At 36.5% G+C, this 17,605-nt stretch overlaps 1 protein-coding gene across 2 annotated transcripts in view; it reads right to left on the reverse strand.

Annotated features, from left to right (window-relative positions):
• Positions 1-2,862: 2,862 nt before the first annotated feature.
• The window catches only part of ntng2b (netrin g2b), a 64,375-nt gene continuing 49,632 nt past the window's right edge, over positions 2,863-17,605 (reverse strand). For both annotated transcript variants that reach the window (XM_079846921.1, XM_079846922.1), the window contains exons 10-14: positions 17,318-17,413; positions 16,940-17,014; positions 14,224-14,391; positions 9,816-9,950; positions 2,863-4,059 (exon numbers count right to left, since the gene is read on the reverse strand). In XM_079846921.1, the coding sequence (XP_079703047.1) occupies positions 3,842-4,059; positions 9,816-9,950; positions 14,224-14,391; positions 16,940-17,014; positions 17,318-17,413 (692 nt within the window). In that variant the 3' untranslated portion in view covers positions 2,863-3,841. The remainder of the gene's footprint in view (positions 4,060-9,815; positions 9,951-14,223; positions 14,392-16,939; positions 17,015-17,317; positions 17,414-17,605) is intronic.

Here is a 17,605-nt window from a genome sequence, read left to right on the forward strand (position 1 = left end):
TACAGCAGATTTTGTTTTTTTGGGCCTTGTGCTTGTCTTCCCAAAAAAAAAAAAAAAAATTATGCAATAATTGCACTTTCTTAAGATGTTGGACTTGCTCAAAAATAACCAGTTTTGGTGTATCATTCTGTATAGTTTGTCACTTATTTGAATGTCGCTTTGATTTAAGGTTTGTTGCAGGGATGCAAGTGTGTTGTGCATGAATGCAGTGTTATTTGTGTTTCACTGGTTGTTTTATACTGACTTTTAATATACTGCATGTGGTGAGTAGGTCTTTCAGTTAAACCTGGATTATATTTGATTAAGCCAACTCTTAGAATAGATTGTACAGGTAATTTTGGAATTTTGAGAGGAGTTAAAGAAGGCCAAGAACAGAACCAGGGGAAGTCTTCCTTTACATTTTAATTTCAAGTGTAAAATGTCATGTTTAAGTTGTAAATTAGTTAAGTTTGAAATTGTACACTTGAAGTATGCTAGCCATATACCTGGAGACTGAGAGATCGACCCGCTACTGTGGTGTTTTTCTTGAGTTTTATCTTTTGTGTGACCAGTTTTACAAAAGTGTACGAAGAGGTCTTTGTTTTGTACGAATGCACTTTTTGTAGACAGGAAATTAAAAGTTCCTTTTTTTGTATTTACTTTTGAATATTTTTATTTTATTATTACTTGGTATAAATGACAATCACTGCACCAATTGATTACTGAAGCACTGCAACTATTCTTGATAAACTGCTTGTTAGTGATCCACTAAATCATATCATGGTAGGCTAGTCTATTTTCCCCCACTGGGAATATTCTTTAAACATTTTGAAATGGATGAATAGAATACTATGGTGAATGAAAAGAATGTTGATCAATCATGAATGTATCGATCCCACTCTCCCTCCCCTCAGGTCTTTTAATATTTATCTTGTTTGTCTGTGTGTGTGCTTTATTGAAGTAATAAGCCAGTCGCGGCTATGGTTTTATTTTACAGTGGTAAAATGACCATGCATGTTTCCAGTGACTTATTCCATATGACAACATGCTAATGATAACATCATGCATAGATTCTACATGCAGTAGTGTTATTACTAATATCAAACGACAGTTGTGATATCCACTTTATTTATAGTAAAACTAGTGGAAATTAATTGTACAGATACTCACCGTTTGGCGAAATCCAAAACTTTTCACTTGCGAATCGCCTAAATCGAGTCTGTCTGGGTATTCATGGGCTGTCGATTTACAAGGTTAAATTGTCACACAAGACACCCAAATAAGCTTTATTTACTTAATGTAATTTGGAGCAATTATTTGTACAATTAACTTTCCCGCCATCGAGAGCTATGGTTTAGAACAGCCAAGCGCGCGCTACACGAAGACTGACAGGATTTGGCGCGAGTTTCTGAGGTGAGGCACTTTTACTTCTACAAATTAAATTACTTGTATTCTGTTACTATAACGTTAAGATTAATTAGTTTGTGAAGAATTATTACGTTTGTTATCGAGTCTATTCATGTCATGTTCAGACATCCCAAGTCTCCCGTATATACTCTTTAACAAGATGTAGTTTGTTTTTGCAGACAGCTTATATTTTACATTTTCATAATTAATATTTCTCACCTGCGTAGTTTTGAACTCTGTAGAACAACAAAGGCAACGTTTGAGATAATCCCTTTTTAAATTGAAGGTATAACACCGCGGTAAAACGTGCAGTGTCTCTTTCACCACTAGGGGGCGTAACGCTTCTAGGTTTACACCGCTTCGTGATGCCCCAGTTTTAAGCCCAAACAACTCTATTACACTTTTTAAAGGTCTGTGTAGGCCCACATAATCTGCTCACAAACCTCATGTAGAAAGCTTTACAGATTTCTGCAGCACAGTTTACATCCCAAATGTCAAACCTTCATAGAACAAATAGGTCAGTTGTATTCAGCCTTGTCTTGTGGGATTTTGTTGCATTAGTGTTTTTTAAAAGGTATTATGGTGGAACCTATTGGTCAGAGAGAACCAGAATCATATAGTGTTCCACTTGTGTGTTTAAAAAGAAGTGGAGGTTTATGATGTGATTCTGACTCTGAAAGCTTTTCAGAATTGTTTGCAGGATATGACCGACTCATCATCATCATTTTAATCATGTTTCTACCTGAAGGTGGTCAGAAGGAAGCTTTGGACTCATAAGGAACCATTTTGGTATTGATATTCTGAAGAAGCAGGTAATCAATGCTCGCTGACTAGCTTGAACCTCTCAGGTCAGGTGTAAGACACTTTGCTACTGTGACGTGACGCAGCATTTTTCTCTCGTCAAGAGAGATGCCGGGTCAGCAAGGCCTCTGGAATCTTGCTTTTGTTGTAATTTTACATTATTGGTGCAGCATCCCGTTTGTTGTCTCACTGGCTCGGGTGTCATTTTCAGATATTTCATAAAGCTAGATGACCGCACAGACCAAAGTAAATATGAAATTCTCTCTGGGTTCCTCTACGACTGTTATATAAGATTTTATTGGGTCACTGTTATCATGTTTTAATATACTGGATGAAATAATAAAACTCACAATTTTTAAAGATGAAAATCATATTACTACATACGGTTTAGGTAGCCGCAACATTATAATGAAGTGAATTTTAAATCATTTTATTTGTCGGTTAAAAATGTTGTCATGTCCAAGATGCTGCACTAATTTGTAAAATGATAAACTGACAATTAATTAAGAACAAAATTGTAATTAGTTTTTACTGTTTCCTCAATATCACTTTCCATAATACTCTTATGGTGTGAACACACCATTAGTTTTTTTGTAAAATAATTTGAACTAGCAAAAGCCATTTCCTTAATGACATTATCCTACAGGAAGAGACATAATTTTGGAGAGAAAATGATCTTGTGTGTGTGTGTGTATTATTACAAAATGCAAAGAAATGACCGACACAGAAACAATTCAAACGTGGCCAAGTAACAGTCACATTTACTGTAATGTTTACAGTGTCATAAAATTTCATTCAGTTCTTTTAGTTTTGTAAATCTGTTAACCATAAAGTTTACCGTGTAATAAACCCCATCCTGTACATCTCAGTAGAGTTTGCCATATAATAAATTCTGCTTGGTACATCTAGTGCGTAAATTCATCCTCTGTAATACCTGACTGTAAAGTGTACAGTGTAAACTCTACGTTATAGGTTCTTGTACTATAATAGCTTTGTGTGCTGTAAAGTTTACAGTGTATAATAAAACCTTTTTGCCTCTCGAGTAGATCCAAACCAAAAATATTCTCTACCAAAAAATAGTCAAATAATGTGGGTTCATAATAATTCCATTTGATTAGATATCTTCTCTTACAAGTTGGATAGCGTGTTTGTGTCCTGAATACTTCGTAAATATCAACGATCTCTAACTGTGGCGACAAACATTCCTATAACAACCAGCGGTACAGTGCCTAAAATCTTAATAGTCAAATATCACAATAATATTCATACTCTTTGCTTTTTAGCGAATAACAGTGAGCGCTCGTTACATACATCTGAATGTTACAAACTGCAGCGAGGGAGAGTAAAAAACGTGAAGCCGGACCTTTCCTGTCTTTCTGTGAAGACAACCTGCAGTCACTGTGAGGACACGCCCCCTACATTGAGCCAATCAGAGTGAAGGAAGTGGGGTAAGTATTGAATTTCGCAGCTATTGCACAAGAAACTTGTTGATTTTGTGTGTGTGTGTGTGTGTTTTTGGTATTACTCGTCCTCAGCGTATACGTGAGGCGCACATTTTGAGTTCCATTGATTTCCAGCTCTAACAGAGTCTCTTTGTTTGTCGTTCTGCCCCTGTAGAGGGCGATGGGAGAAGCAGGAGTCTCTCCGGAGTCTCTCAGGAGGCGGTGGAGCTCAGCAGGGTGGCGAGGAGCGGGCAGAGCAGAAGTGCCAGGCTCAGAGAGAGAGAGCTGGCACGGTTGCACTTTTTGCCTCCTTCGCAGCGCGACTGTTGGCACAAAACACCCTTAAAGTCGGGCGGACAGCTGCAGCGCTGATTCTGAACACACGTCCCCCCGTTCTGGCACAAGAGTAACTCCTCGTCACACACGTTCGCTGTGGAGAACATAGAGGAAAAGTTCATGTACAACATTCCCAATCTTTGCTTTTTCTTTTCTACATAATCATGCAAATACACACGGCAAAAACAATAATATTGTGAGATATTATTGCAATCGAAAATAAGTGTCTTTTATTATAATATGATTTAAAATGTCATTTATTCCTGTGATCAAAGCTGTATTTTCAGCATCATTACTCCAGTCTTCAGTGTCACATGATCCTTCAGAAATCACTCTAATATGATGATTTGATGCTCAAGGAACATTTCAAACAATGTTGAAAACAGTTTTTGCTACTTAATATTTTTGTGGGATCTGTGATGCACTACCATTCAAAAGTTAATCATTTTATTAAGATGCATTCAATTGAATAAAAGTGGCAGTAAAGACATTGCAAAAGATTTCTTTCAAATAAATACTGATCTTTTTAACTTTCTATTCATCAAAAGAATCCTGAATAAAAATAAAAATCATGGTTTCCACAAAAATCCGAAACAGCACAACTTTCTTCAACATTGATAATAACCAGAAATGTTTCTTGATCATCAAATCATCATATTAGAATGATTTCTGAAGGATCATGTGACACTGAAGACTGGAGTAATGATGCTGAAAATTCAGCTTTGATCACAGGAGTAAATTACATTTTAATATATTCAAATAGAAAACAAGTTATTTTAAACCGTAATATTTTACAATATTACTGTTTTTACTGAATTTTTTATCAAATAAATGCAGCCTTTGTGAGCAGAAGAGACTTCTTTCAAAAACAAAATCTTAATCTCCAAAATCTTAAGTCTTAATCTTAATTAGTCCTTTTTATTGGTAGTGTAGTCTCTCTCTCTCTCTCTCTCTCTCTCTCTCTCTCTCTCTCTCTCTCTCTCTCTCTATCTCACTCACACACACACACACGATCATTTTCTTGGTGGCTTGCATCTGTGTCATATTTAACACGGGAGTCCGGTGTTATTAAAAAGCCATAACGTGTCGCAGGAGTCTGGGTACTAATGAGACCAGGTGCTACACACCTGACCCCAAACTGTCTCAGCAGTGAACAATGAGTGTGTGTGTGTGAGAGAGAGAAAGTTCAGAAAATGATAAAGAGGAGCATGACTATTGCTATGTTCTGAATAACATATAATTTTTCAGATTTTTCTCATTTGCCTGGAATACCTGAGATGACCTACTACTACAATATGACCAGAGCGCACAGTGCTGAGCACCGTTTCCCAGAATGCAACACCATTAATTCGTCACACTGGAAATTAAAGGTTAAGTTGAGGGTAAGTAATATCAGTTGTAGTTTTAATCTCTTGACTCATTTTACACATAATTAAATTAAAAATGCTAAATAATGAAGAGGATATGGAAGTAAACATGCATGTGATCAGATCATGTGACAATAATGTGGCACAGAACACAACACTTGGGTTCTTCTGGAAGTAAAAATCCCATTCATTTTCTCCACAGGGGAATTGATTCTGAATAATAACTCATAAACCTGTAAAGACAGATGAAGTTGTTAATCGATTGTATATGCTTTTGTTGAAGCCATCAGCCTGTATTATATATTTAAAAAAATCATATTTAACAGTGGAATTCCAGGTGAAAAACTACATTACCCATAATTCTGCAAAGAAATCTCCATCGATCAGAGAATCGAAACAAATTGCACAAAATTATGTGTATATATATATGATTTGTATCAGTTTTATATTTATCGATCATTTTTAATGTGTGTACTTCACAATGCTTCATGGGATTGTAAGTCTTGTACCTTTGTCTTTTTGTCTTTCTTCAAATCAAAGTGTGTAATGCTGTGATTCACCTCATAGCTGGTTGGTTTGGTTGATGGCTTATAACTCCCTAATGAAGACTTCTGAAAAAATAAATCCTATGGGAAAATTACTTCCGGAAGCAAGGCTGCTGAAAAAGTGGGCGGCCACTAATGCACTCTATTATTCCTGTTTAATATTAATGCACTCTATTACTACTTGAAGTCATTACATGAATGCATTCGTTTTCAAATACTAATTTTTGAAGAAACAGTAGGCAGTGTATAGTGTATACGGCACAGAATTAAGTTTGCCATTCTGAACATATCCTACAAAAAAAGACTGTAAGTGAAGGGTTAAATGGGCATCTTTTTTTTTGCACTGCTGAAATGGTCACACTAAATAAAACTTGATGTAGAAACAGTTTTCACTCAGAAATTGCTAGTAAATCTTAATATTAATTACAAAGAAAAAGGCAAGAAACCATAGACTAAAAAAAGAAACGCATTGAATTTTTAAGTAGAAAGTCTGAAATATTATTTTCTTGTAAAACATTACTTAACAGTCTTTGTTTTGTTTACAAATAAGTTTTTACAGCGCATGATATTTTATAAATATAATACAAAAAGCTCTAAAAGACTTGTCCAAACCACTCAAAACTTTTATTAACCAATAATATTTAAATATTATTAACCAAACAGCTTATCCAGTGCATTTACTAGAACCAGTAAATTCTGGCTGCATGCAGATCCACTTAACCCTAAAACAAAATAAATCTATTTGAAGAAACTGACTAATCCAGCTCCGGAAGTGTGTCCCTAATGGATTCTCCCCTGTTCTGTCTCCTCACAGAGCTAGCGGTTCTGGCCGTGGGCCAGTTTCATCTTAAAGATGGATCACAGGGAAAACGCTGTGCGCAGGGGTTCTAAAATCACCATGGGAATCCAGGTACAAATGTGATCATTACCCCACAAACCAGTTTCCAATAAACAAGGGCTTCTTAAAATGTGCAGATAGCGGGAATACAAGCCAAACCCATTATACACCAGTATAATCTATTGTGATAATAGGTCAGCCTCCTGTTAAATCAGACCAATCCCGCCCTCTTCATTATGAGACCACACCCCTTTTTTGTGCAACACAACTTGACACCAATTCCAATGTTTGAATCATAAGCCTTACAATTTTTTTGTCACTACACTCTTAAAGGGTAACTCTCGCCAAAATGCAACCTAGGGTCTTTTTGTTAATCTACCCGAGGCAAACTTTCGTTTAAAAGCATAATTAGAATGGAAACGGCACTTTTAAGTTTGACGTATTTTCGTTTTCGGTCAAATTGCCTTTTGAATGGGAGTGCTTGGGGCACTTCTATGATAGCATCAAAAATCGCTATTTTTAAAACACTAAGAAGGCTCGACACAACATGAAACTTTGCTGGAAGTATCACCAGGGGCTCTACACATGAACTCCAGCATTGAGAACATTGTTTGTGTACACAGAGTTTACTACAAAGAAAGATTTTGAACAATTCACTGTAGCTGTGTGTCCGCCGGCATTTTGACAGTCAAAAATAGCCGATCTCCGAATGCGAATGAACTGACTCTGAATTTTAGAGTTGTTTCTTATATGAGGATCCTTTTTCAAATACAAGGTCAATATTGATTTTCACTAACAACAAAACAACAAATTATCCGTGAATTTATATGGAACTAAGCTTTAGGAGCTTTCCATCTTTACTCTCCTCCCTGTTACGTTGCATTCGGAGATCGACTATTTTTGACTGTCAAAATACCGGCGGACACAGCTACAGTGAATTGTTCAAAACCTTTCTTTGTAGTAAACTCTGTGTACACACACAATGTTCTCAATGCTGGAGTTCATGTGTAGAGCCCCTGGTGATACTTCCAGCAAAGTTTCATGTTGTGTCGAGCCTTCTTAGTGTTTTAAAAATAGCGATTTTTGATGCTATCATAGTCGTGCCCCAAGCACTCCCATTCAAAAGGCATTTTAACCGAAAACGAAAATACAGTCAAACTTAAAAGTGGCGTTTCCATCCTAATTATGCTTTTACACGAAAGTTTGACTCGGGTAGATTCACAAAAAGACCCTAGGCTGCATTTTGGCGAGAGTTACCCTTTAAAAATAAACATTTTACATTTATTCATTTAGCAGACACTTTTATCCAAAGCAAAATGAGAACAGTAGAAGCAGTGAAACTAACAGTAGGACAACAATATGCAAGTGCTATGATCCTTCTCAGTTTAATCTAACGCAGTACATGAACTTTTTTTTTAGAACCTTAAACCTTAAATAAAGGTTCCAAAAGTTTGGTAACACTTTTATTTCGATGAATCAATCTACTTGCTAACTTTGCAACTACATGTCAACTAGCAGTCAGAGTATTAGAGTGCTTAATATCTGCTAACACTTTATTTTGTAACTTTGCAACTACATGTCAACTGATTCTACTAACCCGACCCTAACCTAACAGTCTACTAATACTCTAATGAGAGATAGTAGTGTGAAAGTGGTCTATCGAAATAAAGTAACCAGAGGTTTTTGCAGCAATGCCATAAAATAACCATTTTTTGTTCCCCAAAGAACCGTCAAGTCATCTTCATTTATATAGCGCTTTTAACAATATAGATTGTTTCAAAGCAACTTTACAGTGATAATAGGAAATTAAAGTAACAGAGATTGTTTAGGCTTTACAGCAGCTCTAGAATAAAGTTATTGTCCAGCTAAAGTTAGTTTTGATTGATTCACTTCCGCCACAACGATCATTAGTTATTAATTTAGGGGCTGCTAACACGACACCATTCTAACAGAAAACCCTTAATGCTATCCGGACTCTCATTTGCACAAAACAGTGTTTGGTGGCTCGAGAACGCAAACCATGAAATAGGTTCCAAGGCACAAGCCTTGAAAAATGTATAATAATACATTTTTTATTGCTTCCTGTTCTTAAAAGAACCATTTTTTATTAGTGTGAAAAACATTTTAATAATCTAAAGAACATTTTCTCTACTATAAAGAACCTTCTGTGCAATGGAAAGATTCCACACTCTAAAATATAAAGGTTCTTTATTGGCATCTGTCGTTCCACAAAGAATCTTTAACATCCATAGAATATTTTTATTACACAAAAAAAGGTTCGTTGTAGTGGAAAAAAAGGTTAGTTGCCGAGAAATCCCTCTTTTGGAACCTTTATTTTTAAGAGTGATGGATGTTAGAGGTATTTTTTAAGAGAGATGGATGCCATTAAAGAAGCTTTATTAAAAGTGCAGCCCAGTGGTAAAATGTGCAACAATAATCACTTCCGTTTGTGAGGGTTCTGCAATACCAGGACATCTTTTACACTGCAAAGATGGCACAGAAGCCGCATCTCAAGCAGCATATACACTGTAAAAGAATATTATTGGTTTAACTTAAAAAAGTAAGTAACCTGGTTGCCTTAAAATTTTAAGTTCATTGAAATTAAACCAATCTCCATTGTATTAACTCAATTTTTTAATCAACAGAAACTCAAAATATTATGTTATCTGAACCACATAAATTACCACATAAGTTGATTTGACAGAAGAAAAAATGTTGTGATAACAAATCATGAAAATATTTTTTTTTTTTACAGTGTAGTATACTAGTGGTTTGACTGGTTTGCATGGTTAATCCCTGATGGTAGTTGGCGTAACTACACCATTAAAGCATCTTTCTCATTTCTCAGCCATTCGGAAGTTGAATTGACTCTGCTTTAACTCCACAGTTTAAAGACTAATGACTGCAAGCTAGAACTAGAAATTATTTAAACTGTTACTTTTATTTCAGATGGCTTTAGGAAACTAAAGTTCTGTGCCAATTAATATCTGATTTAAACCTGAAATTGGCCGAGGAGAATGGAAAGGCGACTGCACACTTTGACATTGATTTGTTAATTAGATGGGAGAGTTGAATGAAGTCTGATTGGGAAGGTACTTACGGAAACAGCCCGGTTTCCAATAGTAACCGGGGAGACATTCATCACATTTGACTCCGGTTGAGCCCTCTTTACACTGACAGAAGCCGGTGCCGTTACAGCGGTCGTGCACCGAACCCATCGTATTACAGTTACACTCTGAAAAGAAACAGAGAGAGTTAGTCACAGGAAAAGGGCTGAACTTGTACAGCTTATTTCTGAAAACTTGTTAAGACTAATTGTTGAGTGTCAAAATGGCTTGATAGTTTTAGTTGATTGGCAGGTTTAATTCAATTCACCACCCAAGTTTGTTTGCGCTGAATAAATATTTGCGTGCATATGGCATGCACTTGTGGCCATTATATTTATTCATAAAAATGTAATCTTAGTGCATGCTTAAGCTGTGTTTGCATTTTCTGTAGTTGCTTTTTGTATTTAGAAAATAAGCTAAAAATAAGCATGCAATTTTTTTTTGTTTTAGAAATAATATGTCAGAAAGTGGTTAGTTGAATGCACATGATTGGCACCATAATGTCATAATTACCAGTAGGAAACTCTTGAAGATTTCTTATAACTATAAATACCAATTTGCTTCTGAGTTTTCCGTTTTAATTGTGAATGTTGATGTGATGTTTAACGAAGAACGGTGACAAAGTGTGCCAGAAAACATTCGTTCAGCTGGTTTATGAGGAGACGGACTTGATCAAACTGCATAATTATCCCAAATGACTCCCAGAACCCAGAAACAAGTTTAGCACTTCAGGTTCCATCAACCTCAAGTCAATGGGTTTTTGAACTGGTTTTTGATTAAATGCCTGAAATAAGGTCAAGCTCAAGATATTGTCACATTTCATTCTACAACATAAAATACCAGTAATACCCCCTTGTGTGTGTGTGTGTGTGTGTGTGTGTGTGTGTGTGTGTGTGTGTGTGTGTTTTTTTTTTCTTTTTTTTTCTCAAAGCTTTTACTTGTCTTGGAAAAGGCGGTTGTTCTCAAGTGTCTGAATGTGACTACAGAGGTTTTCGGGACATTAAACGTCATCAGCCGAACAGGTAAACTCATCTACTCACTAGTTTGCTTTCACAGCTTTGCAAACTCAAACTTTCAGGGAAAATATTTTCTAAATGAAGAGTTGTTGCTTGAAGCCCGAAGTCATGTGACCGTAGTGTAGTTCATTTTTAGCCTTAGTTTAGCTTTATACTTCTGCCGATTGTATTAAAGGGTCAGTTCACCCAAAAATGATTATTCTGTCAGTAATGACTCTCCCTCATGTTGCTCCAACCCCGTAAGACTTTCGTTCATCTTCCGAACACAAATTAAGATATTTTTGATGAAATCTGAGAGCTGTCTCACTCCTTCATAGGCTGTAAGGTAATTGATATCGGCCGGTCCAGAAAAGTTCATAAAGACATCGTTAAAATAGTCCAAGTGACTACAGTGGCTCAACAACCTCAAGTTTATCAAGCGACGAGAATACTTTTTGTGCGCAAAAAACCCCAAAATGTATTCAACTATTCATTTTCTTCCATGTGGGCCTATGCGTGAGAACTGAGAAGATGGCGCTTACGATCATTTGATGGGAAAGTGTGAAAGGTAAGCCATTCATTTTGCGGCATTGGTAAGGCACTTTTACGTTTTCTCATTGGTTTCTCTCGATTCAGACATCCAGGAAATGCACACTATAGAACCAGTGTAAACAATACATTGAGATCCGTCTGCGTCATCTTCTCAGTTCTCGCGCATGCGAACTCACTCCCAGGCCCACACTGAAGATGAAGATGAGCCACTGTAGTCACTTGGACTATTTTAACGATGTCTTTACTAACTTTCTGGGCCGGCAAGTTTCAATAACAGAGAAGCCTATGGAGGAGTGATCTAGCTCTCAGATTTCATCAAAAATATCTTAATTTGTGTTCCGAAGATGAACGAAAGTCTTACGGGGTTGGAACAACATGAGGGTGAGTCATTACTGACAGAGTTTTCATCTCTGGGTGAATTAACCCTTTAAGGCTTCAAAATTCAAAAAAGTCCAAAACATGTAAGAATCATGAACTTTTGTTGGTCATGGAGGTTATTCTCTGCAAAATCCAATGACAAAATCCCACTGGGTTTTTGTCAAGGGAATCAGGGTGATGCTAATTTTCGGGTTGGCCTACAAAAATACATCTTCACTGCAGCTCTCTATTGCATTGCTAATATATTAGCATATTATTCATTTATAAATATTGTTAATCACACAATTTGGTAACACTTTACAATAAGTTTCCATTAGTTAATCCATTAACTATCATTACATTTGTTACAGTATTTATTGATATTTGTTAACGTTAGGAAATTAAAATACAACTGTTCATTGTAGTTCATGTTAAATACAATTTTTGATTGTAATAATAAATGAGTAAATGTTAAAGATTAATACATGCTTTAGAAGTAGCCTATTTTTCATTGTTAATGAATGCAGTTAAATGCAGTTTACACATTTTTTTAAAGATCTAATGTATTATGTCACTGTTATAGTCAGCAGTAAATTATTATTATTTTTAGAATCTATCCGCTGATATTTTGATACACAACAGTATATTGCATCGGCTTGCAGCCAACTCCTGAAAATAGACACAATAGACTCAGTGCTATTGTGAGCTCAGGATGAGGTAAATGTTCTCCTTGTGGAGATCCTGGTGTTGACCCTGTGCCATGTTGGCACCTGGCACACACCCGATGAGGGCGAGCTGATTTGTGCTGACTTCCCAGCATGCTTTCATTTACCCCGCGCCCTGCCTCCTCGTGTGGCAGATGGACTCTCTTCTCCGTCCTGGTACTCTCAGCGTCCGCTTGGAAGCAGAGCTGCTGATTTAAGAGCTGTGACATCCGGGTTTATTTCTGGAAGTTTATTTGAAGACCGTTGGGAAACTCTAATATGACGCTCCCAGGAAGATAATGTTACAGTTTAACTTTGTTGACTGTGGCGTACAGTGCATTTTCTCTTTCTTCCCTCATTCAGTTGTCTTTGTATTTCTTTCTCCTGATTACATCCCTAGTATTTTTCTCCAACATGACTTTTTTGTTTCAATTAGAGTCATTTCCTTGCATTGTTTGCTTGGAAGATGTTTTTGAATGTTGTTGGATTTCCCTGATGCACACTTCAGTGAAGTCCACACTGGGTCTCTTTAAAAATGTACTCTTTACTCTTGATATTTAGATGCGTTTTGGTCGATCGGATCACATGTAGTCGAGCGAGACACATTCCCACTCACACCTGGTGTTTTAATCCGTCTCTTTTGTCCACTTTTCAACAACTCCGGTCCTGAATTCATCCAGGGGAGGGTCTCTGGGAGGGGTAAATGTATGGCCTTTTTCAGATATTTCAATATAATGGACGAAATAAACTCACGCAAAGTTACATATGAATGTGCCTGGAGACGATGGAAAAACATCAGCTTTCGTTTCTGCTCTGACAGCCCCAAAGCCGCGTCGAACACAGTGAGTGCGTGTTAGAAATCAGGAATGGTACATTTTTCGTTTTCAAACCAAACAACAAACAAATGTGTTTTCGACTACCTCTGGAAGTGTTTGAAAGTGAATAAGCTCAAAGCGTTTTAGACCCAGTTTACACCTGTATTTAGTGTTGTCTGCTTCTAATCCAATCGACCAAAATGCATCTTATTACCAGGTGTGCTTATTACACAAATTGCTTTTAGTGTCTAAAACTGAAAAAAAAAAAGTAACCACCAAAGACTGTCTTCATAAATATTGTAATTTTGTATATTATAATTGTAAATATTGTAATTTCTTCAAGGATGGCTGACTTCACAGTAGATGACAGTGAATGACTGCTGCTTTGCAAATATATTAAGGTGATTTACAACAGCTAATAGCAGGGCCCACTGAAATAAGTTATATTTTCCCCAAATTCTGTAACATTTCGTGATTTGATTATTTGTACAGCCCTACTTTTCCGCTGATTACGTGACATTTTACGTTGTACTGTAAATTCAATTTTTATGACTGGATGCCGTGAGTCTGTTTGTGCCTTCAGCGTTGAAAATCACAGGACCTTATTAAAGTCAGCTAGTGTAAAGCTAATTGACTAATTGCTTAATGAAAATTAATTATTTGTGAGATACCAAGCATAAATCATATAGTTTGTATAAATGTTATATAGGTGCATTCATTCATGCTCGTCTCAGCTTTCGTCAGGTTGTCCATTGTTTGTGTTTGAGGATTTGTGTATTTGAGACAAAAATATGACTAGATAATTCAGACGTAGGAGTTTATCACGTGCAGCGATTCAATATTGTATTTTCAGTATGATTTACATTTCGCATTTGTCAGATTTTTTTATCCAATCTAATCGTCTATTTTGCCTCTCTAAGATTCATGCTCAAATGCATGCACAGTATTCTAGTTATAAAAATGCACACACTTACTCACCGATACACACGTTCTCGTCATCGGGCTCCGCAGTGTTGTTTTTGAAGAAGCCCATGCGGCAGTGCTCGCAGTTCTGACCACGCGTGTTGTGTTTGCAGCTCACACACGTCACTATGTTCAGGAAGTCGATGTAACTGCAGCGATTCGAGTGTCCGTTACATTCACAATCTGAGAGGGAGAGAGAAAAAGGCAAAGTCAGCAACTCTAGGTTAAAGTACACTCTAAAAAACGTTGGGTTATTTTTAGTTACCTAATTTATTGGGTTAAAATAACCCAACATTAGGTCGGTGCTATACTGTATCAACCCACCATTGGGTCAGATGTTGGGTCGTTTTTAACCCAACTTTTTTAAGTGAGTAAAAAAGGGTTAAAAGAGAGAAGAGTAAAGAAATGTGCTGGTTTTTAAGAATGTCGTTCAAGTACAAGGTGTTGATATCTAAATGTGGGTGGTCATATGTTAATAAGCTCATGACACCATAAACATGATGATTTAAAAAATGACTAGAGTTAGAGTACATCTACAAGCTACATCAATCTCGATGCTGAATCGATTAAAGCTATCGACTCTTTGTTTTGCGTCACTCTGTGTCTTTCCTGCTGCACCCACCCACAGCACTGACAGCTGAAATGAAGATTTGTGTGCGTGTGTGTGTGTGTGTTGCTGACAGGGCGATATCTCACACACTCTTACGGGACTCTTGCCCACTCCGCATGCACGTGAGTGTGTGTGTGTGCTCTAGGGATGTTGGGAAATCTGATGACAGATGTTTTCTCGAAAACAGCTGTTTCCTCGTCCTCTGAAGCAGATCTTTTTGTCAAACTGCTTGGCTTCTTCCAGTTCCCATTCACACCTGTCCTGTATCCTACTCTCATATCTGTGTCTTTCTGTCACTCATAGAGAATCAGTGTGCAGTGCGTTAATGAACTACTCTCAGTCTAGCCCCTTTTTGAGAACCTGAATCAGTGCCTTTCTCTTGATTTGCATCAGAGTGTTCTTTCAACGCAAGCCACTCATTACACTTTGACCTCCATGTGACAGGTACAAGGTTCTAGGTAGCTAGTGTACACTAGCTGGTGTACACTTTTATTCAGCAAGGATGCATCGAATTGATCATAAGTGACATTTAAGACAATCATAGTTACAAAAGGTTCTATTTCAAATAAATTATCTTCTTTTAAACGTTCTATTCATCAAAGAATCCTGAAAAAAATCTATCACTGTTTCCACAAAAATATGAAGCAGCACAACTGTTTTCAACATTGATAATAATAATAGTGTCTTGAGCATCAAATCATCATATTAGAATGATTTCTGAAGGATCATGTGACACTGAAGACTGGAGTAATGATGCTGAACATTCACAGGATCACAGGAATAAATTACATGTTAAAATATTCACATAGAAAACACTTATTTTAAATTGTAATAATATTTCGCAATATAACTGTTTTTACTGTATTTTTGATCAAATAAATGCAGCCTTGCTGAGCAGAAGAGACTTCTTTTAAAAAAAAAAAGATTAAATAGTAACTAATATAAAAAGTAAAAAATAGTCTCACCAATTTTTTTAAATATCTTGTTCTACCTTCGATGTTACTGGTTCAGTATTTCTTCCATCTGGTTTTTGATTTGATTTTGATTTGCTACATCTTAAAGATCAGTGGCAATCAGGGTCAATAATTTGAACTTTGACCCCCAGTATCACAGACAAGGCTAAAGCCTAGTCCCAGACTTAACTAAACGCAACTTGCACTGACATACCTTAAAATATGTCAGTGTCATTGTTTTTTTCTCAAGATGCACACCAGTTATGTTTTTTAGGCATGTTTATAAAAGCTACTTAATGTCCTAATTGAACTAAGGTCTAATACTGGCTTAATCTAAACCTTGTCTGTGAAACCAGGCCTAAGTGTTACATTACAATGCTTGAGCTGGGGATAACGCTGTAGCTTGATGCGTGCTTCACAGAGGTCAGAGTATTGGGCAACACTGATGTGAATCATGTGAAAGAACTTTTGTCAACTCTTAACAGGAATCAAGACTGTAATGTGTTTGCACCTTGAACATGTCAGACGTGTGGGACTTTTCACCAGCATTTAAACATGGCCAATAATTAAACTTGTATAGCTAAATCTAATGTTGCACTAGCTGTATATGTCTGTTTTTTGTACATCAAAGGCACAACTGTAATCTAATAATATTTCACATTACAGTAGACTTATACAAATTAATGTTTAAATGCATATTTACCAGACCAATTAATCAACTTTATGAATTTTTAGCTACTTCAGAATTTTTTTTATCACTTCAGAAGTGTCTTTAAAATATTTATGCACACTTTAAAAGGGACCGAGAGCGAGGAACTCAGTACAGAGCCTGTCTCAGCACATAGGAACAGGCAAATCAATTAAATATAAATGAGTTCCACACGTTACACACAATAAACTTACCTTACATGTCACAAATAATAGAGAAAAGCAGGGATGAAGGGATTGATGGAAGTTAGAAAGGAGACAGGAAGTGACATGTTGAGAAACATCATCAAACTCAGTTTTTGAACTCTCAATGTGACATTACAGTGTTATGAATAGAAGGGAAAAGTAAAATCTAGAACCTATACTGTTCCTTTTCATTGTTCATTCTTGTAAATACTGTGATGTTGTACTTTGAGATCTCTGTTTTCGTTTTCTCATCTCTTTATCATGTCTTCCTCACCTTTAAAGTCGTCATATATGATGCCTTTTAGCTGGACAGTCTGTTGCCCTCCAGATAGTAAGAACTTCAGAAGAGCTTCAGAGAATGAAAATTTGTATTTTACATGTTCATCTAGAAACACTGCGATCGAGTCTACGGCAAGCAAATCTGCAACTATCAGTCCGGTTACAGGAGGGATGAGTTGTCTAATGCAGAACAGAATTATTGTGACATTTAACAGGCCCAAAAATTCACTACCAAGCAGGTTTACTACAGTATATACAAACTAAAAACTACGGAAGCTAATACAGTTTATTGTTTATGTGGGTTCTAATGACTATGCACATGCAGTTATAGACTTCACTACTTGCAATGCACTCCTTCTCTACCTCACTCTACCTTTTTTATTCTCTTCATCTTTGTCTTCCATTTTTTCTTCTCTCTCCCACTTATGGGTGTGCTTTCCTTCACCCTCTTTTGAGTGTTTGTGTGGCTCTAGACGAGCAAAGAGAAGGACTGAGCAATCCACAGATCAATTAATAATGTTTGAATCACTCACAAAGCCACGATGAAAAAAATACCACTTATGCATTGATCAGACAGTGCCATTTTTACTCATCAAACTGGGTAATATGCACCTACAAAATCTATCAAATTAAATTAGCTTTAATGAAGTCTAAAAAAGCC

The sequence above is a fragment of the Squalius cephalus genome, assembly GCF_949319135.1.
Source record: "Squalius cephalus genome assembly, chromosome: 17".
Classification (NCBI taxonomy): domain Eukaryota; kingdom Metazoa; phylum Chordata; class Actinopteri; order Cypriniformes; family Leuciscidae; genus Squalius; species Squalius cephalus.